Consider the following 26,471-nt stretch of genomic DNA (forward strand, 5'->3'; position numbering starts at 1 on the left):
AGGGAATGTACTGACCCCACTATCTCCCACAGCTCGCCCACGCAGCAGGCCACGTCTATAGGGAATGTACTGACTCCACTATCTCCCGCAGCTCGCCCATGCAGCAGGCCACGTCTATAGGGAATGTACTGACCACACTATCTCCCGCAGCTCGCCCACGCAGCAGGCCACGTCTATAGGGAATGTACTGACCCCACTATCTCCCACAGCTCGCCCACGCAGCAGGCCACGTCTATAGGGAATGTACTGACTCCACTATCTCCCACAGCAGGCCACATCTATAGGGAATGTACTGACTCCACTATCTCCCCGAGGCTCGCCCACGCATCAGGCCACGTCTATAGGGAATGTACTGACTCCACTATCTCCCGCAGCTCGCCCACGCAGCAGGCCACGTCTATAGAGAATGTACTGACCCCACTATCTCCCGCAGCTCGCCCACGCAGCAGGCCACGTCTATAGGGAATGTACTGACTCCACTATCTCCCGCAGCTCGCCCACGCAGCAGGCCACGTCTATAGGGAATGTACTGACCCCACTATCTCCCGCAGCTCGCCCACGCAGCAGGCCACGTCTATAGGGAATGTACTGACTCCACTCTCTCCCGCAGCTCACCCACGCAGCAGGCCACGTCTATAGGGAATGTACTGACCCCACTATCTCCCGCAGCTCGCCCACGCAGCAGGCCACGTCTATAGGGAATGTACTGACCCCACTATCTCCCACAGCTCGCCCACGCAGCAGGCCACGTCTATAGGGAATGTACTGACTCCACTATCTCCCACAGCAGGCCACGTCTATAGGGAATGTACTGACTCCACTATCTCCCCGAGGCTCGCCCACGCGGCAGGCCACGTCTATAGGGAATGTACTGACTCCACTATCTCCCGCAGCTCGCCCACGCAGCAGGCCACGTCTATAGAGAATGTACTGACCCCACTATCTCCCGCAGCTCGCCCACGCAGCAGGCCACGTCTATAGTGAATGTACTGACCCCACTATCTCCCACAGCTCGCCCACGCAGCAGGCCACGTCTATAGGGAATGTACTGACTCCACTATCTCCCACAGCAGGCCACGTCTATAGGGAATGTACTGACTCCACTATCTCCCACAGCTCGCACACGCAGCATGCCACGTCTATAGGGAATGTACTGACTCCACTATCTCACGCTGCAGGCCACGTCTATAGGGAACAAATTATCTCCTTCTTCCCACCTAATAATAGCTTATGTTCCTAAATGTTACAGTATATGGCAATGTCAGATGTGAGGCATAGAATGTGTTACTGAGCAGATAGTGAATGTCCCCTGTACACCGGTCACTGTTCCCTGTACACCGGAGCGTCTCTCCTGTCATGGGCACATAGAGCTGTCACTGTGCACTCTCTCTGGTCACTGTCCCCTGTACACCAGAGCGTCTCTCCTGTCATGGGCACATAGAGCTGTCACTGTGCCCCTCTCTCCGGTCACTGTCCCCTGTAACACCGGAGCGTCTCTCCTGTCATGGGCACATAGAGCTGTCACTGTGCCCCTCTCCGGTCACTGTCCCCTGTAACACCGGAGCGTCTCTCCTGTCATGGGCACATAGAGCTGTCACTGTGCCCCTATCTCCGGTTACTGTCCCCTGTACACCAGAGCGTCTCTCCTGTCATGGGCACATAGAGCTGTCACTGTGCCCCTCTCTCCGGTCACTGTCCCCTGTACACCAGAGCGTCTCTCCTGTCATGGGCACATAGAGCTGTCACTGTGCCCTCTCTCCGGTCACTGTCCCCTGTACACCAGAGCGTCTCTCCTGTCATGGGCACATAGAGCTGTCACTGTGCCCCTCTCTCCGGTCACTGTCCCCTGTACACCAGAGTGTCTCTCCTGTCATGGGCACATAGAGCTGTCACTGTGCCCCCTCTCTCCGGTCACTGTCCCCTGTACACCGGAGCGTCTCTCCTGTCATGGGCACATAGAGCTGTCACTGTGCCCCCCTCTCTCCGGTCACTGTCCCCTGTACACCGCAGCGTCTCTCATGTCATGGGCACATAGAGCTGTCACTGTGCCCCTCTCTCCGGTCACTGTCCCCTGTACACCGGAGCGTCTCTCCTGTCATAGGCACATAGAGCTGTCACTGTGCCCCTCTCTCCGGTCACTGTCCCCTGTACACCGGAGCGTCTCTCCTGTCATGGGCACATAGAGCTGTCGCTGTGCCCCTCTCTCCGGTCACTGTCCCCTGTAACACCGGAGCGTCTCTCCTGTCATGGGCACATAGAGCTGTCACTGTGCCCCTCTCTCCGGTCACTGTCCCCTGTACACCGCAGCGTCTCTTCTGTCATGGGCACATAGAGCTGTCACTGTGCCCCTCTCTCCGGTCACTGTCCCCTGTACACCGGAGCGTCTCTCCTGTCATGGGCACATAGAGCTGTCACTGTGCCCCCTCTCTCCGGTCACTGTCCCCTGTACACCGGAGCGTCTCTCCTGTCATGGGCACATAGAGCTGTCACTGTCCCCTGTAACATGGAGCGTCTCTCCTGTCATAGGCACATAGAGCTGTCACTGTGCCCCTCTCTCCGGTCACTGTCCCCTGTACACCGGAGCGTCTCTCCTGTCATGGGCACATAGAGCTGTCACTGTGCCCCTCTCTCCGGTCACTGTCCCCTGTACACCGGAGCGTCTCTCCTGTCATGGGCACATAGAGCTGTCACTGTGCCCCTCTCTCCGGTCACTGTCCCCTGTACACCGGAGCGTCTCTCCTGTCATGGGCACATAGAGCTGTCACTGTGCCCCTTTCTCCGGTCACTGTCCCCTGTACACCGGAGCGTCTCTCCTGTCATGGGCACATAGAGCTGTCACTGTCCCCTGTACACCGGAGCGTCTCTCCTGTCATGGGCACATAGAGCTGTCACTGTGCCCCTCTCTCCGGTCACTGTCCCCTGTACACCGGAGCGTCTCTCCTGTCATGGGCACATAGAGCTGTCACTGTGCCCCTTTCTCCGGTCACTGTCCCCTGTACACCGGAGCGTCTCTCCTGTCATGGGCACATAGAGCTGTCACTGTGCCCCTCTCTCCGGTCACTGTCCCCTGTACACCGGAGCGTCTCTCCTGTCATGGGCACATAGAGCTGTCACTGTGCCTCTCTCTCCGGTCACTGTCCCCTGTAACACCGGAGCGTCTCTCCTGTCATGGGCACATAGAGCTGTCACTGTGCCCCTCTCTCCGGTCACTGTCCCCTGTACACCGGAGCGTCTCTCCTGTCATGGGCACATAGAGCTGTCACTGTGCCCCTTTCTCCGGTCACTGTCCCCTGTACACCGGAGCGTCTCTCCTGTCATGGGCACATAGAGCTGTCACTGTGCCCCTCTCTCCGGTCACTGTCCCCTGTACACCGGAGCGTCTCTCCTGTCATGGGCACATAGAGCTGTCACTGTGCCCCTCTCTCCGGTCACTGTCCCCTGTACACCGGAGCGTCTCTCCTGTCATGGGCACATAGAGCTGTCACTGTGCCCCTCTCTCCGGTCACTGTCCCCTGTAACACCGGAGCGTCTCTCCTGTCATGGGCACATAGAGCTGTCACTGTGCCCCTCTCCGGTCACTGTCCCCTGTAACACCGGAGCGTCTCTCCTGTCATGGGCACATAGAGCTGTCACTGTGCCCCTTTCTCCGGTCACTGTCCCCTGTAACACCGGAGCGTCTCTCCTGTCATGGGCACATAGAGCTGTCACTGTGCCCCTCTCTCCGGTCACTGTCCCCTGTACACCGGAGCGTCTCTCCTGTCATGGGCACATAGAGCTGTCACTGTGCCCTCTCTCTGGTCACTGTCCCCTGTAACACCGGAGCGTCTCTCCTGTCATGGGCACATAGAGCTGTCACTGTGCCCCTCTCTCCGGTCACTGTCCCCTGTACACCGGAGCGTCTCTCCTGTCATGGGCACATAGAGCTGTCACTGTGCCCCTCTCCGGTGACTGTCCCCTGTACACCGGAGCGTCTCTCCTGTCATGGGCACATAGAGCTGTCACTGTGCCCCTCTCTCCGGTCACTATCCCCTGTAACACCGGAGCGTCTCTCCTGTCATGGGCACATAGAGCTGTCACTGTGCCCCTCTCTCCGGTCACTGTCCCCTGTACACCGGAGCGTCTCTCCTGTCATGGGCACATAGAGCTGTCACTGTGCCCCTCTCTCCGGTCACTGTCCCCTGTACACCGGAGCGTCTCTCCTGTCATGGGCACATAGAGCTGTCACTGTGCCCCTCTCTCCGGTCACTGTCCCCTGTACACCGGAGCGTCTCTCCTGTCATGGGCACATAGAGCTGTCACTGTGCCCCCTCTCTCCGGTCACTGTCCCCTGTACACCGGAGCGTCTCTACTGTCATGGGCACATAGAGCTGTCACTGTGCCCCCTCTCCGGTCACTGTCCCCTGTACACCGGAGCGTCTCTCCTGTCATGGGCACATAGAGCTGTCACTGTGCCCCCTCTCTCCGGTCACTGTCCCCTGTACACCGGAGCGTCTCTACTGTCATGGGCACATAGAGCTGTCACTGTGCCCCCTCTCCGGTCACTGTCCGCTGTAACACCGGAGCGTCTCTCCTGTCATGGGCACATAGAGCTGTCACTGTGCCCCTTTCTCCGGTCACTGTCCCCTGTACACCGGAGCGTCTCTCCTGTCATGGGCACATAGAGCTCTCACTGTGCCCCTCTCTCCGGTCACTGTCCCCTGTACACCGGAGCGTCTCTCCTGTCATGGGCACATAGAGCTGTCACTGTGCCCCTTTCTCCGGTCACTGTCCCCTGTACACCGGAGCGTCTCTCCTGTCATGGGCACATAGAGCTGTCACTATGCCCCTTTCTCCGGTCACTGTCCCCTGTACACCGGAGCGTCTCTACTGTCATGGGCACATAGAGCTGTCACTGTGCCCCTCTCTCCGGTCACTGTCCCCTGTACACCGGAGCGTCTCTCCTGTCATGGGCACAACAGAGCTGTCACTGTGCCCCTCTCTCCGGTCACTGTCCCCTGTACACCGGAGCGTCTCTCCTGTCATGGGGACATAGAGCTGTCACTGTGCCCCTCTCTCCGGTCACTGTCCCCTGTAACACCGGAGCGTCTCTCCTGTCATGGGCACATAGAGCTGTCACTGTGCCCTCTCTCCGGTCACTGTCCCCTGTACACCGGAGCGTCTCTCCTGTCATGGGCACATAGAGCTGTCACTGTGCCCCTCTCTCCGGTCACTGTCCCCTGTACACCGGAGCGTCTCTCCTGTCATGGGCACATAGAGCTTTCACTGTGCCCCTTTCTCCGGTCACTGTCCCCTGTACACCGGAGCGTCTCTCCTGTCATGGGCACATAGAGCTGTCACTGTGCCCCTCTCTCCGGTCACTGTCCCCTGTACACCGGAGCGTCTCTCCTGTCATGGGCACATAGAGCTGTCACTGTGCCCCTTTCTCCGGTCACTGTCCCCTGTACACCGGAGCGTCTCTCCTGTCATGGGCACATAGAGCTGTCACTGTCCCCTGTACACTGGAGCGTCTCTCCTGTCATGGGCACATAGAGCTGTCACTGTGCCCCTCTCTCCGGTCACTGTCCCCTGTACACCGGAGCGTCTCTCCTGTCATGGGCACATAGAGCTGTCACTGTGCCCCTCTCTCCGGTCACTGTCCCCTGTACACCGGAGCGTCTCTCCTGTCATGGGCACATAGAGCTGTCACTGTGCCCCTCTCTCCGGTCACTGTCCCCTGTACACCGGAGCGTCTCTCCTGTCATGGGCACATAGAGCTGTCACTGTGCCCCTCTCTCCGGTCACTGTCCCCTGTACACCGGAGCGTCTCTCCTGTCATGGGCACATAGAGCTGTCACTGTGCCCCTCTCTCCGGTCACTGTCCCCTGTACACCGGAGCGTCTCTCCTGTCATGGGCACATAGAGCTGTCACTGTGCCCCTCTCCGGTGACTGTCCCCTGTACACCGGAGCGTCTCTCCTGTCATGGGCACATAGAGCTGTCACTGTGCCCCTCTCTCCGGTCACTGTCCCCTGTACACCGGAGCGTCTCTCCTGTCATGGGCACATAGAGCTGTCACTGTGCCCCTTTCTCCGGTCACTGTCCCCTGTACACCGGAGCGTCTCTCCTGTCATGGGCACATAGAGCTCTCACTGTGCCCCTCTCTCCGGTCACTGTCCCCTGTACACCGGAGCGTCTCTCCTGTCATGGGCACATAGAGCTGTCACTGTGCCCCTCTCTCCGGTCACTGTCCCCTGTACACCGGAGCGTCTCTCCTGTCATGGGCACATAGAGCTGTCACTGTGCCCCTTTCTCCGGTCACTGTCCCCTGTACACCGGAGCGTCTCTCCTGTCATGGGCACATAGAGCTGTCACTGTGCCCCTTTCTCCGGTCACTGTCCCCTGTACACCGGAGCGTCTCTCCTGTCATGGGCACATAGAGCTGTCACTGTGCCCCTCTCTCCGGTCACTGTCCCCTGTACACCGGAGCGTCTCTCCTGTCATGGGCACATAGAGCTGTCACTGTGCCCCTTTCTCCGGTCACTGTCCCCTGTACACCGGAGCGTCTCTCCTGTCATGGGCACATAGAGCTGTCACTGTGCCCCTCTCTCCGGTCACTGTCCCCTGTACACCGGAGCGTCTCTCCTGTCATGGGCACATAGAGCTGTCACTGTGCCCCTTTCTCCGGTCACTGTCCCCTGTACACCGGAGCGTCTCTCCTGTCATGGGCACATAGAGCTGTCACTGTGCCCCTCTCTCCGGTCACTGTCCCCTGTACACCGGAGCGTCTCTCCTGTCATGGGCACATAGAGCTGTCACTGTGCCCCTTTCTCCGGTCACTGTCCCCTGTACACCGGAGCGTCTCTCCTGTCATGGGCACATAGAGCTGTCACTGTGCCCCTCTCTCCGGTCACTGTCCCCTGTACACCAGAGCGTCTCTCCTGTCATGGGCACATAGAGCTGTCACTGTGCCCCTCTCTCCGGTCACTGTCCCCTGTACACCGGAGCGTCTCTCCTGTCATGGGCACATAGAGCTGTCACTGTGCCCCTTTCTCCGGTCACTGTCACCTGTACACCGGGGCGTCTCTCCTGTCATGGGCACACAGAGCTGTCACTGTGCCCCTCTCCGGTCACTGTCCCCTGTACACCGGAGCGTCTCTCCTGTCATGGGCACATAGAGCTGTCACTGTGCCCCTCTCCGGTCACTGTCCCCTGTACACCGGAGCGTCTCTCCTGTCATGGGCACATAGAGCTGTCACTGTGCCCCTTTCTCCGGTCACTGTCCCCTGTACACCGGAGCGTCTCTCCTGTCATGGGCACATAGAGCTGTCACTGTGCCCCTCTCTCCGGTCACTATCCCCTGTAACACCGGAGCGTCTCTCCTGTCATGGGCACATAGAGCTGTCACTGTGCCCCTCTCTCCGGTCACTGTCCCCTGTACACCGGAGCGTCTCTCCTGTCATGGGCACATAGAGCTGTCACTGTGCCCCTCTCTCCGGTCACTGTCCCCTGTACACCGGAGCGTCTCTCCTGTCATGGGCACATAGAGCTGTCACTGTGCCCCTCTCCGGTGACTGTCCCCTGTACACCGGAGCGTCTCTCCTGTCATGGGCACACAGAGCTGTCACTGTGCCCTCTCTCCGGTCACTGTCCCCTGTACACCGGAGCGTCTCTCCTGTCATGGGCACACAGAGCTGTCACTGTGCCCCCTCTCTCCGGTCACTGTCCCCTGTACACCGGAGTGTCTCTCCTGTCATGGGCACGTAGAGCTGTCACTGTGCCCTCTCTCCGGTCACTGTCCCCTGTACACCGGAGCGTCTCTCCTGTCATGGGCACGTAGAGCTGTCACTGTGCCCCTCTCTCCGGTCACTGTCCCCTGTACACCGGAGCGTCTCTCCTGTCATGGGCACATAGAGCTGTCACTGTGCCCCTCTCTCCGGTCACTGTCCCCTGTACACCGGAGCGTCTCTCCTGTCATGGGCACATAGAGCTGTCACTGTGCCCCCTCTCTCCGGTCACTGTCCCCTGTACACCGGAGCGTCTCTCCTGTCATGGGCACATAGAGCTGTCACTGTGCCCCTCTCTCCGGTCACTGTCCCCTGTACACCGGAGCGTCTCTCCTGTCATGGGCACATAGAGCTGTCACTGTGCCCCTCTCTCCGGTCACTGTCCCCTGTACACCGGAGCGTCTCTCCTGTCATGGGCACATAGAGCTGTCACTGTGCCCCTTTCTCCGGTCACTGTCCCCTGTACACCGGAGCGTCTCTCCTGTCATGGGCACATAGAGCTGTCACTGTGCCCCCCTCTCCGGTCACTGTCCCCTGTACACCGGAGCGTCTCTCCTGTCATGGGAACATAGAGCTGTCACTGTGCCCCCCTCTCCGGTCACTGTCCCCTGTACACCGGAGCGTCTCTCCTGTCATGGGCACATAGAGCTGTCACTGTGCCCCCTCTCTCCGGTCACTGTCCCCTGTACACCAGAGCGTCTCTCCTGTCATGGGCACATAGAGCTGTCACTGTGCCCCTCTCTCCGGTCACTGTCCCCTGTACACCAGAGCGTCTCTCCTGTCATGGGCACACAGAGCTGTCGCTGTGCCCCTCTCTCCGGTCACTGTCCCCTGTACCCCGGAGCGTCTCTCCTGTCATGGGCACACAGAGCTGTCACTGTGCCCCCTCTCCGGTCACTGTCCCCTGTACACCGGAGCGTCTCTCCTGTCATGGGCACATAGAGCTGTCACTGTGCCCTCTCTCCGGTCACTGTCCCCTGTACACCGGAGCGTCTCTCCTGTCATGGGCACATAGAGCTGTCACTGTGCCCCTCTCTCCGGTCACTGTCCCCTGTACACCGGAGCGTCTCTCCTGTCATGGGCACATAGAGCTGTCACTGTGCCCCTCTCTCCGGTCACTGTCCCCTGTACACCGGAGCGTCTCTCCTGTCATGGGCACATAGAGCTGTCACTGTGCCCCTCTCTCCGGTCACTGTCCCCTGTACACCGGAGCGTCTCTCCTGTCATGGGCACATAGAGCTGTCACTGTGCCCTCTCTCCGGTCACTGTCCCCTGTACACCGGAGCGTCTCTCCTGTCATGGGCACATAGAGCTGTCACTGTGCCCCTCTCTCCGGTCACTGTCCCCTGTACACCGGAGCGTCTCTCCTGTCATGGGCACATAGAGCTGTCACTGTGCCCCTCTCTCCGGTCACTGTCCCCTGTACACCGGGGCGTCTCTCCTGTCATGGGGACATAGAGCTGTCACTGTCCCCTGTACACCGGAGCGTCTCTCCTATGTTCACTCGTTACAGGCCCGTCAAACTGGCGGCTTCTGCAATGTACTTTCACTTTGGGCTGTGACAGTTTTCAGCCCACAAACTGCCCACCCCACCCTACCCCAAGTCTCTATCTACCTTCAATCTCTGTCTTCACAGCTCCCTCTTTCCAAATGCAGCAGGTTTTAAACAAAATCAGTGTCCCTGCAAAAGGTTGCTTTCACTTTCTGTTATGACATCTTGTAGTAATTTGGTCCATCGAGGGGCCTCAAGTGGTCACTGGTGGTACTGCACTTCATAGCTTCATACCCCGGGCCTATGTATCTGTGGGGCAGATGTGATAAAGTAGAAGGTGATAACACAGTAGCCAATCAGCTCATGTCATTTTTCAAACCCAGCCTGTAACATGACAGTTGGAAGCTGATTGGCTGGTGCATTATAACCTTCCACTTTATCACTTCTTCAGGCGGAATACATCTGCCCGGTGTCTCTTATATAGAGAAAGTAGGGAAATGGGTATTATATTAACAGGGTTTGTTATTGTGTTACGTATGACCAGAAATAACGAAACTCACCGTTTGTTCCCGCAGACCGTACGCCATGGATTTCCGTACCAGCCCACGGCTTTAGCCTTTGACCCTGTCCAGAAGATTTTGGCTGTCGGCACACGGAGCGGAGCTGTACGCATGTATCCTTTGTCGCTGCAGATTTAATGCTCCTTACATTGGGAGAATGGGCGATGCTGCAGGTAGGACGCTTTCTAATCCCCTTATCATTTACCTGCACTGAACCCCAACGTGAGGACTAAACGTATGCTGCACATCTGTGACTGTGTGTCTGGCTGCGCGCCTGCACATCTGCGGCAGCACGTCTGTCGCTGTGTGTCTTCATCTGTGGCTGTGGGTCTGGCTGCGCATCTGTGGATGCACGTCTGTCGCTGTGTGTCTTCATCTGTGGCTGTGTGTCTGGCTGCGCATCTGTGGATGCACGTCTGTCGCTGTGTGTCTGCATCTGTGGCTGTGGGTCTGGCTGCGCATCTGCGGCAGCACGTCTGTCGCTGTGTGTCTTCATCTGTGGCTGTGGGTCTGGCTGCGCATCTGCGGCAGCACGTCTGTCGCTGTGTGTCTTCATCTGTGGCTGTGGGTCTGGCTGCGCATCTGTGGATGCACGTCTGTCGCTGTGTGTCTTCATCTGTGGCTGTGGGTCTGGCTGCGCATCTGTGGATGCACGTCTGTCGCTGTGTGTCTTCATCTGTGGCTGTGTGTCTGGCTGCGCATCTGTGGATGCACGTCTGTCGCTGTGTGTCTGCATCTGTGGCTGTGGGTCTGGCTGCGCATCTGCGGCAGCACGTCTGTCGCTGTGTGTCTTCATCTGTGGCTGTGTGTCTGGCTGCGCATCTGTGGATGCACGTCTGTCGCTGTGTGTCTGCATCTGTGGCTGTTTGTCTGGCTGCGCATCTGTGGATGCACGTCTGTCGCTGTGTGTCTGCATCTGTGGCTGTGTGTCTGGCTGCGCGCCTGCACATCTGCGGCAGCACGTCTGTCGCTATGTGTCTTCATCTGTGGCTGTGTGTCTGGCTGCGCATCTGTGGATGCACGTCTGTCGCTGTGTGTCTGCATCTGTGGCTGTGGGTCTGGCTGCGCATCTGCGGCAGCACGTCTGTCGCTGTGTGTCTTCATCTGTGGCTGTGTGTCTGGCTGCGCATCTGTGGATGCACGTCTGTCGCTGTGTGTCTGCATCTGTGGCTGTGGGTCTGGCTGCGCATCTGCGGCAGCACGTCTGTCGCTGTGTGTCTTCATCTGTGGCTGTGTGTCTGGCTGCGCATCTGCGGCAGCACGTCTGTCGCTGTGTGTCTTCATCTGTGGCTGTGTGTCTGGCTGCGCATCTGTGGATGCACGTCTGTCGCTGTGTGTCTGCATCTGTGGCTGTGGGTCTGGCTGCGCATCTGCGGCAGCACGTCTGTCGCTGTGTGTCTTCATCTGTGGCTGTGTGTCTGGCTGCGCATCTGTGGATGCACGTCTGTCGCTGTGTGTCTGCATCTGTGGCTGTGGCTGCGCATCTGCGGCAGCACGTCTGTCGCTGTGTGTCTTCATCTGTGGCTGTGTGTCTGGCTGCGCATCTGTGGATGCACGTCTGTCGCTGTGTGTCTTCATCTGTGACTGTTTGTCTGGCTGCGCATCTGTGGATGCACGTCTGTCGCTGTGTGTCTTCATCTGTGGCTGTGGGTCTGGCTGCGCATCTGTGGATGCACGTCTGTCGCTGTGTGTCTGCATCTGCGGCTGTGTGTCTGGCTGCGCATCTGTGGATGCACGTCTGTCGCTGTGTGTCTGCATCTGTGGCTGTGGGTCTGGCTGCGCATCTGCGGCAGCACGTCTGTCGCTGTGTGTCTTCATCTGTGGCTGTTTGTCTGGCTGCGCATCTGTGGATGCACGTCTGTCGCTGTGTGTCTGCATCTGTGGCTGTGGGTCTGGCTGCGCATCTGCGGCAGCACGTCTGTCGCTGTGTGTCTTCATCTGTGGCTGTTTGTCTGGCTGCGCATCTGTGGATGCACGTCTGTCGCTGTGTGTCTGCATCTGTGGCTGTTTGTCTGGCTGCGCATCTGTGGATGCACGTCTGTCGCTGTGTGTCTTCATCTGTGACTGTGTGTCTGGCTGCGCGCCTGCGCATCTGCGGCAGCACGTCTGTCGCTGTGTGTCTTCATCTGTGGCTGTGTGTCTGGCTGCGCATCTGTGGATGCACGTCTGTCGCTGTGTGTCTTCATCTGTGGCTGTGGGTCTGGCTGCGCATCTGCGGCAGCACGTCTGTCGCTGTGTGTCTTCATCTGTGGCTGTGTGTCTGGCTGCGCATCTGTGGATGCACGTCTGTCGCTGTGTGTCTGCATCTGTGGCTGTTTGTCTGGCTGCGCATCTGTGGATGCACGTCTGTCGCTGTGTGTCTGCATCTGTGGCTGTGTGTCTGGCTGCGCGCCTGCACATCTGCGGCAGCACGTCTGTCGCTGTGTGTCTTCATCTGTGGCTGTGTGTCTGGCTGCGCATCTGTGGATGCACGTCTGTCGCTGTGTGTCTGCATCTGTGGCTGTTTGTCTGGCTGCGCATCTGTGGATGCACGTCTGTCGCTGTGTGTCTGCATCTGTGGCTGTGTGTCTGGCTGCGCGCCTGCACATCTGCGGCAGCACGTCTGTCGCTGTGTGTCTGCATTTGTGGCTGTGGGTCTGGCTGCGCATCTGTGGATGCACGTCTGTCGCTGTGTGTCTTCATCTGTGGCTGTGTGTCTGGCTGCGCATCTGTGGATGCACGTCTGTCGCTGTGTGTCTTCATCTGTGGCTGTTTGTCTGGCTGCGCATCTGTGGATGCACGTCTGTCGCTGTGTGTCTGCATCTGTGGCTGTGGGTCTGGCTGCGCATCTGTGGATGCACGTCTGTCGCTGTGTGTCTTCATCTGTGGCTGTGGGTCTGGCTGCGCATCTGCGGCAGCACGTCTGTCGCTGTGTGTCTTCATCTGTGGCTGTGTGTCTGGCTGCGCATCTGTGGATGCACGTCTGTCGCTGTGTGTCTGCATCTGTGGCTGTGGGTCTGGCTGCGCATCTGCGGCAGCACGTCTGTCGCTGTGTGTCTTCATCTGTGGCTGTGTGTCTGGCTGCGCATCTGTGGATGCACGTCTGTCGCTGTGTGTCTTCATCTGTGGCTGTGTGTCTGGCTGCGCATCTGTGGATGCACGTCTGTCGCTGTGTGTCTGCATCTGTGGCTGTGTGTCTGGCTGCGCATCTGCGGCAGCACGTCTGTCGCTGTGTGTCTTCATCTGTGGCTGTTTGTCTGGCTGCGCATCTGTGGATGCACGTCTGTCGCTGTGTGTCTGCATCTGTGGCTGTTTGTCTGGCTGCGCATCTGTGGATGCACGTCTGTCGCTGTGTGTCTTCATCTGTGGCTGCATCTGTGGATGCACGTCTGTCGCTGTGTGTCTGCATCTGTGGCTGTGTCACTGCGGCTGTGTGTCTGGCTGCACGTCTGTCGCTCTGTGTCCGCGTCTGCGGCTGTGTGTCTGGCTGCGCATCTGTGGCTGTGCGTCTGTTGCTGTGTGTCTGGCTGCGCGTCTGTGGCTGCACGTCTGTCGCTGTTTGCCTGCATCTGTGGCTGCGCGTCTGTTGCTGTGTGCCTACATCTGCGGCTGCGTGTCTGGCTGCGTGGCTGCGTCTGCGCATCTGTGGCTGCCAATGTGCTGTCGCACTGGCGTTACAACATTTGAGTTGTTGTTTGGTACATGAATTGGTCTTTTGTGTTGTTATTTGACGACTTTGGCTGGACAGATCTGTATATTTGGCAGTGATCGGGGAGTAGTCGGTGTGGACTCCGGAGCACAAAAGCTTTTAGCTGCAGATAAATTGAGGCCGCACAAGTCTGGAAGCTCCCGCGTCATCCCTCATACAGAGCCAGGAACCAGGATCTATGGCCAGTCCATCATTTCACAGTAACAATTGGGCTTTATCGGAGGGGAACATTTATTTAATGAAACTATAATATAACAATAATGGGGGACATTTATTTAACGTTGTCGCCAGAGAACAAGTCAGTGAAGTACTTCATGGAGTATGCACTCTATTTATTACTGTAGATGTCTTTGGCAGCGACTCCCTGAGATCAGTAACACGAGGGCGGATTCTCGGTGCCGCGCTCGCTGCCTCTTATACCGCGGTAATGATACGGCACCAACAGACCCTCCGCAGGAGAGACCCCCCACGCTGACTATGTCCAGAGGATTCTGTTACTTTATACTCCCTGCTCTACCTGTGCATAGCCAATCCTACCCTCATCCTATCTATCTATCTATCTATCTATCTATCTATCTATCTACCTGTGCATAGCCAATCCTACCCTCATCCTATCTATCTATCTATCTATCTATCTATCTATCTATCTGTGCATAGCCAATCCTACCCTCATCCTATCTATCTATCTATCTATCTATCTATCTATCTATCTATCTATCTATCTGTGCATAGCCAATCCTACCCTCATCCTATCTATCTATCTATCTATCTATCTATCTATCCATCCATCCATCTGTGCATAGCCAATCCTACCCTCATCCTATCTATCTATCTATCTATCTATCTATCTATCTATCTATCTATCTGTGCATAGCCAATCCTACCCTCATCCTATCTATCTATCTATCTATCTGTGCATAGCCAATCCTACCCTCATCCTATCTATCTATCTATCTATCCATCTGTGCATAGCAAATCCTACCCTCATCCTATCTATCTATCTATCTATCTATCTATCTATCTGTGCATAGCCAATCCTACCCTCATCCTATCTATCTATCTATCTATCTATCTATCTATCTATCTATCTATCTATCTAATCTATCCATCCATCTGTGCATAGCCAATCCTACCCTCATCCTATCTATCTATCTATCTATCTATCTATCTATCTATCTATCTGTGCATAGCCAATCCTACCCTCATCCTATCTATCTATCTATCTATCCATCCATCTGTGCATAGCCAATCCTACCCTCATCCTATCTATCTATCTATCTATCTATCTATCTATCTATCTATCTATCTATCCATCTGTGCATAGCCAATCCTACCCTCATCCTATCTATCTATCTATCCATCTGTGCATAGCCAATCCTACCCTCATCCTATCTATCTATCTATCTATCTATCCATCCACCTGTGCATAGCCAATCCTACCCTCATCCTATCTATCTATCTATCTATCTATCCATCCACCTGTGCATAGCCAATCCTACCCTCATCCTATCTATCTATCTATCTATCTATCTATCTATCTGTGCATAGCCAATCCTACCCTCATCCTATCTATCTATCTATCTATCTATCCATCCATCTGTGCATAGCCAATCCTACCCTCATCCTATCTATCTATCTATCTATCTATCTATCTATCTATCTGTGCATAGCCAATCCTACCCTCATCCTATCTATCTATCTATCTATCTATCTATCTATCTATCTATCTATCTGTGCATAGCCAATCCTACCCTCATCCTATCTATCTATCTATCTATCTATCTATCTATCTATCTATCTACCTGTGCATAGCCAATCCTACCCTCATCCTATCTATCTATCTATCTATCTATCTATCTATCTATCTGTGCATAGCCAATCCTACCCTCATCCTATCTATCTATCTATCTATCTATCTATCTATCTATCTATCTATCCATCCACCTGTGCATAGCCAATCCTACCCTCATCCTATCTATCTATCTATCTATCTATCTATCTATCTACCTGTGCATAGCCAATCCTCCCCTCATCCTATCTATCTATCTATCTATCTATCCATCCACCTGTGCATAGCCAATCCTACCCTCATCCTATCTATCTATCTATCTATCTATCTATCTATCTATCTATCTATCTATCTATCTGTGCATAGCCAATCCTACCCTCATCCTATCTATCTATCTATCTATCTATCTATCCATCCACCTGTGCATAGCCAATCCTACCCTCATCCTATCTATCTATCTATCTATCTATCTATCTATCCATCCATCCATCTGTGCATAGCCAATCCTACCCTCATCCTATCTATCTATCTATCTATCTATCTATCTATCTATCTATCTGTGCATAGCCAATCCTACCCTCATCCTATCTATCTATCTATCTATCTATCTATCTATCCCATGTCTGTCTGTAATATAGCTATCATTTAATATCTATCTATCTATCTATCTATCTGTGCTTAGCCAATTCTACCCTCATCCTATCTATCTATCTATCTATCTATCTATCTATCTATCTATCTATGCATAGCCAATCCTACCCTCATCCTATCTATCTATCTATCTATCTATCTATCTATCTATCTATCTATCTGTGCTTAGCCAATTCTACCCTCATCCTATCTATCTATCTATCTATCTATCTATCTATCTATCTATCTATCTATCTATCTATCTATCCCATGTCTGTCTGTAATATAGCTATCATTTAATATCTATCTATCTATCTATCTATCTATCTATCTATCTATCTATTTCTCTTTCTATTGTGTAAAGGTGTCGGCACAATGATTGTATACACTTTGGACCAGATCACATCTCATCGCGCCCGGTAAATGTTCCGTGTCTGGGCACCTTAATATCTGTTTTTCTTTCAATCAAATATAATCAACTGCTGATAAAAGTGATGTCAACATATAGCTTTGGAATGTAGTGACAGTTAGGGGCTGATTCAGACGCTTTGTTCGGGTCCAAATTCAGCCCCTATTTTGATGGTGGGGGGTCTGCGCATGCCCTAATATGCGCTTGTGCAGAAGCCCTCACCGAGTATCACAGCAGGAATGAGCACTGGGCGTTGCCCTGGGAACACAGACGCGGCGATGACATCAGCGACCACTCCGAATTCGGGCTACAGCGGCCATCTGGAAAGTAATTACTGGCTTCATTCACGGGCGAGGGGTTGTTTTCTCGTACACATCCCCTCACATGCTAGCGACGGGATGCGGGCGGCAGGGAAGGGGGGGGCATTAGGCGGGGTGGCAGGGGGTGCTCACCTGTTGCTATGCTGAGAGTATAATTAGCCTTGCGTACTGAATCAGGCCCTTAGTTTGGACTCATCCCATCAGTTTCAGGAATGCACAGGGCAGAAACAGGGACAGTGGGCCTAATTCAGACCGGATCACAGGGCTAATTTGTTCTAACCACGGGTAATACCATGCTGCACTGCAGGGGGCAGATGTAACAGGTGCAGAGAGAGTTAGATTTGAGTGGGGTATATTGTTTCTGTGCAGGGTAAATACTGGCTGCTTTATTCTTACACTGCTATATAAATTTCAGTTTGAACACCCCCCACCCAAATAAACCTCTCTCTGCACCTGTAACATCTGCCCCACCTGCAGTGCAGCTGTCATGAGCCAGCAGTGGCTCATTCCTGTTACGTATTTCTGTCTGTTTGCATACCATGTTTTCTGGTATATGGTTTTGGCACTGTGGTACTGCAGCCTGACTCCTGTGTCCTCAATGTGCAGTGCAGCTGCTCTATAATTAGACCATTAGCTCTGGGCCTTGTGTGTCAGGCTGCTCGCCTGTAGTAAGTCTCCTCATTAGGGAGCTTGTCAGCATTAGCTATTCTGATTGGGAATGGTCCCTTTATCTCCCATACTGCCTTCCACCAATACGCCAGTGATAGCAGATTGTAAGCTATTCAGCTAGCCCCTGGTGTCCCTGTTGTTCCAGTGTCTTGTACACTGTCTGCCAGCTCCTGGAGTTCCTGGTCATGTGAAAACCCTGAGTACCCTGCCTGGTTCAGCCTTGTCTGCCAAATATGCCAAGGATTCAGATAACTGCATTCATTCCCCTGGTACTTCTCAGTATATCTGTGTGGAGTTTTTACTGTGTGGGTACATGGTGCCTCTAATTAGACAAGGTCTTTGGGTTGGTAAGGGCCATTTCTGTTATTAGTGTGTACATTGGACTGCTGGGAGAACCATTACCCATTGGGGACAGCTGTGCCACTTTATGTTTGGTTTTCCACTTGTACAGGGTTTTTAGTTCTCTAGCGTGGGGCTCTAGCTTCTCTTGTCCACTTTAGAGGTATTCGGCACCTTGTTCCCTGTAAGTCCCGGTGGCTGGACCTAATTTGGTCCCACAAATGTGGCTATTATAGGTGAAGCCTTAGTACTGCAGTTGCCTATAGCCTCTGGAGGGATTAACAGAGTCAGGGGTGGAGTTGTGGCCTGTCCCCTTCCCTAGTGGTTATACTTGTGTCTCCCAGAGGCGTAACAGCAGCATAGTGTTACCCATTGTGAATTAGGCCCAGTGATAGACAGTGATATACAGCTGATAGACATTCAATAGGTCACAAGGGACAAAAGTTAGACATATATATAATATAATATTGGACTTTTTCATACTTTACCATGCATGTTGACATAGAGGGGGTAAGCACTACACCAATTGAAGGTCCTTGTCAACAGTTGTTGACTAATACACACAAAAAAAATGTGACAAACCCATGTCAACCTAGTAAATGTCGACCTTTTGATTGTCGACCTTTTGACCCTCGCGACCTATTGCATGTCGAACTACTGACAATGTCGATCTATCAATCCACAACCGAGACAGTTGGGGGGTGGGGGGCTTCTATGTGAAAGTGTTTGGGGGTTCGGGGTGAGAGGTGAGGGATGAAATAATTAGATCTGTCTGGGCCTGTATATACCACTGACGCGTCTTGTCTAGCTGTATATATACCACGGACGCGGCTTGTCTAGCTGTGTATATACCACGGACGCGGCTTGTCTAGCTGTGTGTATATACCACTGACGCGGCTTGTCTAGCTGTATATATATATATACCACTGATGCGTCTTGTCTAGCTGTATATATACCACTGACGCGGCTTGTCTAGCTGTATATATACCACTGACGCGGCTTGTCTAGCTGTATATATATATATACCACACTGACGCGTCTTGTCTAGCTGTATATATATATACCACGGACACGTCTTGTCTAGCTGTATATATATATACCACTGACACGTCTTGTCTAGCTGTATATATACCACACGGACACGGCTTGTCTAGCTGTGTATATACCACGGACACGTCTTGTCTAGCTGTATATATATACCACTGACACGTCTTGTCTAGCTGTATATATACCACACGGACACGGCTTGTCTAGCTGTATATATATATACCACTGACACGTCTTGTCTAGCTGTATATATACCACACGGACACGGCTTGTCTAGCTGTGTATATACCACGGACACGTCTTGTCTAGCTGTATATATATACCACTGACACGTCTTGTCTAGCTGTATATATACCACACTGACGCGGCTTGTCTAGCTGTATATATACCACTGACGCGGCTTGTCTAGCTGTATATATACCACTGACGCGGCTTGTCTAGCTGTATATATACCACTGACGCGTCTTGTCTAGCTGTATATATACCACACTGACGCGGCTTGTCTAGCTGTATATATACCACTGACGCGTCTTGTCTAGCTGTATATATATACCACTGACACGTCTTGTCTAGCTGTATATATACCACTGACGCGGCTTGTCTAGCTGTATATATACCACTGACGCGTCTTGTCTAGCTGTATATATACCACACTGACGCGGCTTGTCTAGCTGTATATATACCACTGACACGTCTTGTCTAGCTGTATACTGTATATACCACACTGACGCGGCTTGTCTAGCTGTATATATACCACTGACGCGGCTTGTCTAGCTGTATATATACCACTGACGCGGCTTGTCTAGCTGTATATATACCACTGACGCGGCTTGTCTAGCTGTATATATACCACTGACGCGTCTTGTCTAGCTGTATATATACCACACTGACGCGGCTTGTCTAGCTGTATATATACCACTGACGCGTCTTGTCTAGCTGTATACTGTATATACCACACTGACGCGGCTTGTCTAGCTGTATATATACCACTGACGCGGCTTGTCTAGCTGTATATATACCACTGACGCGGCTTGTCTAGCTGTATATATACCACTGACGCGGCTTGTCTAGCTGTATATATACCACTGACGCGTCTTGTCTAGCTGTATATATACCACACGGACGCGTCTTGTCTAGCTGTATATATACCACTGACGCGGCTTGTCTAGCTGTATATATACCACTGACGCGGCTTGTCTAGCTGTATATATACCACTGACGCGTCTTGTCTAGCTGTATATATACCACTGACGCGGCTTGTCTAGCTGTATATACCAGGGACACGTCTTGTCTAGCTGTATATATACCACTGACGCGGCTTGTCTAGCTGTATATACCAGGGACACGTCTTGTCTAGCTGTGTATATACCACTGACGCGTCTTGTCTAGCTGTGTATATACCACACTGACGCGGCTTGTCTAGCTGTGTATATACCACTGACGCGTCTTGTCTAGCTGTGTATATACCACTGACGCGTCTTGTCTAGCTGTATACTGTATATACCACACTGACGCGGCTTGTCTAGCTGTATATATACCACTGACGCGGCTTGTCTAGCTGTATATATACCACTGACGCGGCTTGTCTAGCTGTATATATACCACTGACGCGTCTTGTCTAGCTGTATATATACCACACTGACGCGGCTTGTCTAGCTGTATATATACCACACTGACGCGGCTTGTCTAGCTGTGTATATACCACTGACGCGTCTTGTCTAGCTGTATATATACCACACTGACGCGGCTTGTCTAGCTGTATATATACCACACTGACGCCTCTTGTCTAGCTGTGTATATACCACACTGACGCCTCTTGTCTAGCTGTGTATATACCACACTGACGCGGCTTGTCTAGCTGTGTATATACCACTGACGCGGCTTGTCTAGCTGTATATATACCACACTGACGCGGCTTGCCTAGCTGTGTATATACCACACTGATGCGTCTTGTCTAGCTGTATATATACCACACTGACGCGGCTTGTCTAGCTGTGTATATATACCACTGACGCGTCTTGTCTAGCTGTATATATACCACACTGACGCGGCTTGTCTAGCTGTGTATATACCACACTGACGCGGCTTGTCTAGCTGTGTATATACCACACTGACGCGGCTTGTCTAACTGTGTATATACCACACTGACGCGGCTTGCCTAGCTGTATATATACCACACTGACGCGTCTTGTCTAGCTGTGTATATATACCACTGACGCGTCTTGTCTAGCTGTATATATACCACACTGACGCGGCTTGTCTAGCTGTGTATATACCACACTGACGCGGCTTGTCTAGCTGTGTATATACCACACTGACGCGGCTTGTCTAACTGTGTATATACCACTGACGCGTCTTGTCTAGCTGTATATACCACACTGACGCGGCTTGTCTAGCTGTGTATATACCACACTGACGCGGCTTGTCTAGCTGTGTGTGTGTATATACCACTGACGCGGCTTGTCTAGCTGTATATACCACACTGACGCGGCTTGTCTAGCTGTGTATATACCACACTGACGCGGCTTGTCTAGCTGTATATATACCACTGACGCGTCTTGTCTAGCTGTATATACCACTGACGCGGCTTGTCTAGCTGTATATATACCACACTGACGCGGCTTGTCTAGCTGTATATATACCACACTGACGCGTCTTGTCTAGCTGTGTATATATACCACTGACGCGTCTTGTCTAGCTGTATATATACCACACTGACGCGGCTTGTCTAGCTGTGTATATACCACACTGACGCGGCTTGTCTAGCTGTGTATATACCACACTGACGCGGCTTGTCTAACTGTGTATATACCACTGACGCGGCTTGTCTAGCTGTATATACCACACTGACGCGGCTTGTCTAGCTGTGTATATACCACACTGACGCTGCTTGTCTAGCTGTGTATATACCACACTGACGCGTCTTGTCTAGCTGTATATATACCACACTGACGCGTCTTGTCTAGCTGTATATATACCACACTGACGCGTCTTGTCTAGCTGTGTATATACCACTGACGCGGCTTGTCTAGCTGTATATATACCAGGGACACGTCTTGTCTAGCTGTATATATACCACACGGACGCGTCTTGTCTAGCTGTATATATACCACACGGACGCGTCTTGTCTAGCTGTGTATATACCAGACGCGGCTTGTCTAGCTGTGTGTGTATACCACACTGACGCGGCTTGTCTAGCTGTGTGTATATACCACACTGACGCGGCTTGTCTAGCTGTGTATATACCACTGACGCGGCTTGTCTAGCTGTGTATATACCACTGACGCGGCTTGTCTAGCTGTATATATACCAGGGACACGTCTTGTCTAGCTGTATATATATACCACTGACGCGTCTTGTCTAGCTGTGTATATACCACTGACGCGGCTTGTCTAGCTGTGTATATACCACTGACGCGGCTTGTCTAGCTGTATATATACCAGGGACACGTCTTGTCTAGCTGTATATATATACCACACTGACGCGTCTTGTCTAGCTGTATATATACCACACTGACGCGGCTTGTCTAGCTGTGTATATACCACTGACGCGTCTTGTCTAGCTGTATATATACCACACTAACGCGGCTTGTCTAGCTGTATATATACCACACTGACGCGGCTTGTCTAGCTGTGTATATACCAGGGACACGTCTTGTCTAGCTGTATATATACCACTGACGCGTCTTGTCTAGCTGTGTGTGTATATACCACTGACGCGGCTTGTCTAGCTGTATATATACCAGGGACACGTCTTGTCTAGCTGTATATATATACCACACTGACGCGTCTTGTCTAGCTGTATATATACCACACTGACGCGGCTTGTCTAGCTGTGTATATACCACTGACGCGTCTTGTCTAGCTGTATATATACCACACTAACGCGGCTTGTCTAGCTGTATATATACCACACTGACGCGGCTTGTCTAGCTGTGTATATACCAGGGACACGTCTTGTCTAGCTGTATATATACCACTGACGCGTCTTGTCTAGCTGTGTGTGTATATACCACTGACGCGGCTTGTCTAGCTGTATATATACCACACTGACGCATCTTGTCTAGCTGTATATATACCAGGGACACGTCTTGTCTAGCTGTATATATACCACTGATGCGTCTTGTCTAGCTGTATATATACCACACTGACGCATCTTGTCTAGCTGTATATATACCACTGACGCGTCTTGTCTAGCTGTGTGTGTATATACCACTGACGCGGCTTGTCTAGCTGTATATATACCACACTGACGCATCTTGTCTAGCTGTATATATACCAGGGACACGTCTTGTCTAGCTGTATATATACCACTGACGCGTCTTGTCTAGCTGTATATACCAGGGACACGTCTTGTCTAGCTGTATATATACCACTGACGCGGCTTGTCTAGCTGTGTATATACCACTGACGTGTCTTGTCTAGCTGTATATACCAGGGACACGTCTTGTCTAGCTGTATATATACCACTGACGCGGCTTGTCTAGCTGTATATACCAGGGACACGTCTTGTCTAGCTGTGTATATACCACTGACGCGTCTTGTCTAGCTGTGTATATATACCACTGACACGTCTTGTCTAGCTGTATATATACCACTGACACGGCTTGTCTAGCTGTGTATATACCACACTGACGAGTCTTGTCTAGCTGTATACTGTATATACCACACTGACGCGTCTTGTCTAGCTGTATATATACCACTGACGCGTCTTGTCTAGCTGTATATATACCACTGACGCGTCTTGTCTAGCTGTGTGTATATACCACTGACGCGTCTTGTCTAGCTGTATATATACCACTGACGCGTCTTGTCTAGCTGTATATATACCACTGATGCGTCTTGTCTAGCTGTATATATACACCACTGACACGTCTTGTCTAGCTGTGTGTATACCACACTGACGCGTCTTGTCTAGCTGTGTATATACCACACTGACGCGGCTTGTCTAGCTGTGTATATACCACACTGACGCGGATTGTCTAGCTGTGTATATACCACACTGACGCGGCTTGTCTAGCTGTATATACACCACTGACTCGTCTTGTCTAGCTGTGTGTATATACCACACTGACGCGGCTTGTCTAGCTGTATATATACCACTGACGCGTCTTGTCTAGCTGTGTATATACCACACTGACGCGTCTTGTCTAGCTGTATATATACCACTGACGCGTCTTGTCTAGCTGTGTATATATACCACTGACGCGTCTTGTCTAGCTGTGTATATATACCACTGACGCGTCTTGTCTAGCTGTGTATATATACCACTGACGCGTCTTGTCTAGCTGTATATATACCACTGACGCGTCTTGTCTAGCTGTGTATATACCACACTGACGCAGCTTGTCTAGCTGTGTGTATATACCACTGACGCGTCTTGTCTAGCTGTATATATACCACTGACGCGTCTTGTCTAGCTGTGTATATATACCACTGACGCGTCTTGTCTAGCTGTGTATATATACCACTGACGCGTCTTGTCTAGCTGTGTATATACCACACTGACGCAGCTTGTCTAGCTGTATATATACCACTGACGCGTCTTGTCTAGCTGTGTATATATACCACTGACGCGTCTTGTCTAGCTGTGTATATACCACACTGACGCAGCTTGTCTAGCTGTATATATACCACTGACGCGTCTTGTCTAGCTGTGTATATATACCACTGACGCGTCTTGTCTAGCTGTATATATACCACTGACGCGTCTTGTCTAGCTGTGTATATACCACACTGACGCAGCTTGTCTAGCTGTATATATACCACACTGACGCAGCTTGTCTAGCTGTATATATACCACACTGACGCGGCTTGTCTAGCTGTGTATATATACCACTGACGCGTCTTGTCTAGCTGTGTATATACCACTGACGCGTCTTGTCTAGCTGTATATATACCACACTGACGCAGCTTGTCTAGCTGTGTATATACCACACTGACGCGGCTTGTCTAGCTGTATATATACCACTGACGCGTCTTGTCTAGCTGTGTATATACCACTGACGCGTCTTGTCTAGCTGTGTATATACCACTGACGCGTCTTGTCTAGCTGTGTATATACCACTGACGCGTCTTGTCTAGCTGTATATATATACCACACTGACGCGTCTTGTCTAGCTGTATATATATACCACACTGACGCGGCTTGCCTAGCTGTATATATACCACTGACGCGTCTTGTCTAGCTGTATATATATACCACACGGACGCGTCTTGTCTAGCTGTATATATACCACTGACGCGGCTTGTCTAGCTGTGTATATACCACACTGACGCGGCTTGTCTAGCTGTGTATATACCACTGACGCGGCTTGTCTAGCTGTGTATATACCACACTGACGCGGCTTGTCTAGCTGTGTATATACCACACTGACGCGGCTTGTCTAGCTGTATATATACCACTGACGCGGCTTGTCTAGCTGTGTATATACCACTGACGCGTCTTGTCTAGCTGTATATATACCACACTGACGCAGCTTGTCTAGCTGTGTGTATATACCACACTGACGCGTCTTGTCTAGCTGTATATATACCACTGACGCGTCTTGTCTAGCTGTATATATATACCACACTGACGCGGCTTGCCTAGCTGTGTATATACCACTGACGCGTCTTGTCTAGCTGTATATATACCACTGACGCGTCTTGTCTAGCTGTATATATATACCACACGGACGCGTCTTGTCTAGCTGTATATATACCACTGACGCGGCTTGTCTAGCTGTATATATACCAGGGACACGTCTTGTCTAGCTGTGTATATACCACTGACACGTCTTGTCTAGCTGTGTATATACCACACTGACGCGGCTTGTCTAGCTGTGTATATACCACACTGACGCAGCTTGTCTAGCTGTGTGTATATATACCACTGACGCGTCTTGTCTAGCTGTATATATACCACACTGACGCGGCTTGTCTAGCTGTATATATACCACTGACGCGTCTTGTCTAGCTGTGTATATATAGCACTGACGCGTCTTGTCTAGCTGTGTATATACCACACTGACGCGGCTTGTCTAGCTGTATATATACCACTGACGCGTCTTGTCTAGCTGTGTATATACCACACTGACGCGGCTTGTCTAGCTGTATATATACCACTGACGCGTCTTGTCTAGCTGTGTGTATACCACACTGACGCGTCTTGTCTAGCTGTATATATACCACACTGACGCGGCTTGTCTAGCTGTATATATACCAGGGACACGTCTTGTCTAGCTGTGTATATATACCACTGACGCGTCTTGTCTAGCTGTATATATACCACACTGACGCATCTTGTCTAGCTGTGTATATACCACTGACGCGTCTTGTCTAGCTGTGTATATACCACACGGACGCAGCTTGTCTAGCTGTGTGTATATATACCACTGACGCGTCTTGTCTAGCTGTATATATACCACACTGACGCGGCTTGTCTAGCTGTATATATACCACTGACGCGTCTTGTCTAGCTGTGTATATATAGCACTGACGTGTCTTGTCTAGCTGTGTATATACCACACTGACGCGGCTTGTCTAGCTGTATATATACCACACTGACGCGGCTTGTCTAGCTGTGTATATACCACTGACGCGTCTTGTCTAGCTGTGTGTATATACCACTGACGCGGCTTGTCTAGCTGTATATATACCACACTGACGCGTCTTGTCTAGCTGTATATATACCACTGACGCGTCTTGTCTAGCTGTGTATATACCAGGGACGCGTCTTGTCTAGCTGTGTGTATATACCACTGACGCGTCTTGTCTAGCTGTATA

The 26,471-nt window shown here is 51.9% G+C and overlaps 1 protein-coding gene across 1 annotated transcript in view; it reads left to right on the forward strand.

The window, feature by feature from the left end:
* STXBP5L (syntaxin binding protein 5L) overlaps positions 1-26,471 on the forward strand; it is a 370,406-nt gene that overhangs the window by 37,684 nt on the left and 306,251 nt on the right. The window contains exon 2 of the mRNA XM_083170643.1: positions 9,830-9,927. Within this exon, the coding sequence (XP_083026769.1) occupies positions 9,830-9,927 (98 nt within the window). The remainder of the gene's footprint in view (positions 1-9,829; positions 9,928-26,471) is intronic.

This window comes from Crinia signifera, chromosome 2, assembly GCF_055691185.1.
Source record: "Crinia signifera chromosome 2, ASM5569118v1, whole genome shotgun sequence".
Taxonomy (NCBI): domain Eukaryota; kingdom Metazoa; phylum Chordata; class Amphibia; order Anura; family Myobatrachidae; genus Crinia; species Crinia signifera.